Below are 1,895 nucleotides of genomic sequence, written 5' to 3' on the forward strand. Positions count from 1 at the left end.
ACACACACACACACACACACACACACACACACACACACACACACACATGCCCCACATGCCAACATCCAGAGGCACTATTGATACACAGGAACTTTTAAGACTGTTGATTCCTCCAAGGGATGGGCCTGTAGGTTCTCAAAGGACTCTTCCTTGTGCTGAGGGAGCCTCTTCCATTTCCTTGCACCCGTTCTGCTGTTATATTCATACACATTACCAGAGACTGGATCAACGGCTTCTCCATCAAAGATAGTCTCATACACAGTGGCTTCTGTTAATACTTCTAGATTTTTACTTCTGGTTCCTGTGAAAACTTTTTGTTCTTTTTGATTTCTATCTCCTGTAACATACTTCATTCCTTTGGGTTTGGACTTGGAGACTTCCTTGGCCATTTTCTGAGAACACTCCACAACGTTTCCAAATCTCCAAAGCAAAAAACATATCCAGGAAACCAGTCCAACGAAGAAAATAACCATCAGAGTGAAGATGAAAGGAACATACCAGTCACTGGATTTGTATGTGTTCATAGCTGTATACACAATGGTCAGACATTTTCTTTGCAGAAACTATTTCAAAGCACATTTCAAAATCTTGTGAATCTCTGTCATGACACTTTAGTTTCAGGCCATTGACATTTGTCCCAGCAACCACATTGTCAGAGATGACTGCTTCATATAGATAGGGTGTGCAGGCAGGTGCTTCATCGTTCTCATCTTCGATGTCAACAGTGACCTCCGGATGTTTCTGGAACTGAAAATGAATAATGTGCAGCTTGAAATTTGGGACTGAATTCGTTGTCAGGAGCAATGTCCACAATGATTGTCACAGTCACTGTATGAGAGGGAAGTAAGTCATCAAACACAGAAATCATCATTTCATAGATGTGTCCTGCTGCAACCACCTCTGCGTTCTCATAATCCAGCTCTTTGGAAACCTGAATGCAGTTTTCAGCATCTGGTACTTGTTCAAATAGTTGTCCAGAACCAACAGGGCCTGAGGTCGGAACGTAATGAATTGCAGTGCGTGGTTTGTCAAGGTCATGACACAAGAGCTTTGCAACTACTGTGCCTTTTGTAATCACATCCTTGCCTGTGTACCTAATCAGATATCGGTCACAGAAAGGGGAGTTGTCATTAATGCCATGAATATAGGCAGTCACTAGAATTGCTGCACACCTCTGGTCACCATCACAAGCCTTAATGGAGAAGGCCTGAGAACTTGCAAACCCAGCTTTCCCCACATCAAGACGGGTAGTAGTAACCACAGTCCCCTTTTCTTTGTCGACTGCAAAGTAACTGTTCCCTGTATCTAGTCCAAAGGTTAAATCTCCCAGGTTATCTTCATCAGTTGCCTGACATCTTCCAACCATCTTCCCAACTGGAATCTCTTCATCCAGTGTGATGTTGACATTTTTGTGCAGAGTTGAGTTTATAGAGGCAACACTCAAAACACCGTTTTCAATATTGAATAAACTGCAGACAAGAGTAGGATCCTTATTATTGACATTGATGAGGAAAATCCTTAGATTTCCAGTAGCAAACAATCCTCCAGGATCAATCACTTTAACAACCAGTGAAAAACTGAACACACAGCCACAGGACAGACAGTTAAGATGTCAAATCTATCAAATTTAACTGGCCAGCTACAACTGATTCATCTAGTTAAAACATCTGTAAGGTCAGTTAGTTATTTTAGCAGTTGAAAATGGCTAAAAGTTTGTTAAGAAACAAGTGAGTCAAATCAAATGACAGAAGAGATAAGAACTTGGGAAAGTTTGTTAATCCCTATAAATATGAGAAAACAAGTCTTGGGAATCCCTGAGCATGTTATAGCAGACCAAAAGGTCATAGCTACAGATTCATAACATTCAAACACTGATTTCTTGTATTAAAAACTAA

At 40.8% G+C, this 1,895-nt stretch overlaps 1 protein-coding gene across 1 annotated transcript in view; it reads right to left on the bottom strand.

Annotated features, from left to right (window-relative positions):
* Positions 1-718: 718 nt before the first annotated feature.
* LOC108490711 (cadherin-related family member 3-like) overlaps positions 719-1,895 on the bottom strand; it is a 27,493-nt gene continuing 26,316 nt past the window's right edge. Inside the window, exon 4 of the mRNA XM_017797577.1 lies at positions 719-1,577. Within this exon, the coding sequence (XP_017653066.1) occupies positions 719-1,577 (859 nt within the window). The remainder of the gene's footprint in view (positions 1,578-1,895) is intronic.

Source organism: Nannospalax galili, unplaced genomic scaffold (genome assembly GCF_000622305.1).
Source record: "Nannospalax galili isolate Female #2095 unplaced genomic scaffold, S.galili_v1.0 scaffold514, whole genome shotgun sequence".
Taxonomy (NCBI): domain Eukaryota; kingdom Metazoa; phylum Chordata; class Mammalia; order Rodentia; family Spalacidae; genus Nannospalax; species Nannospalax galili.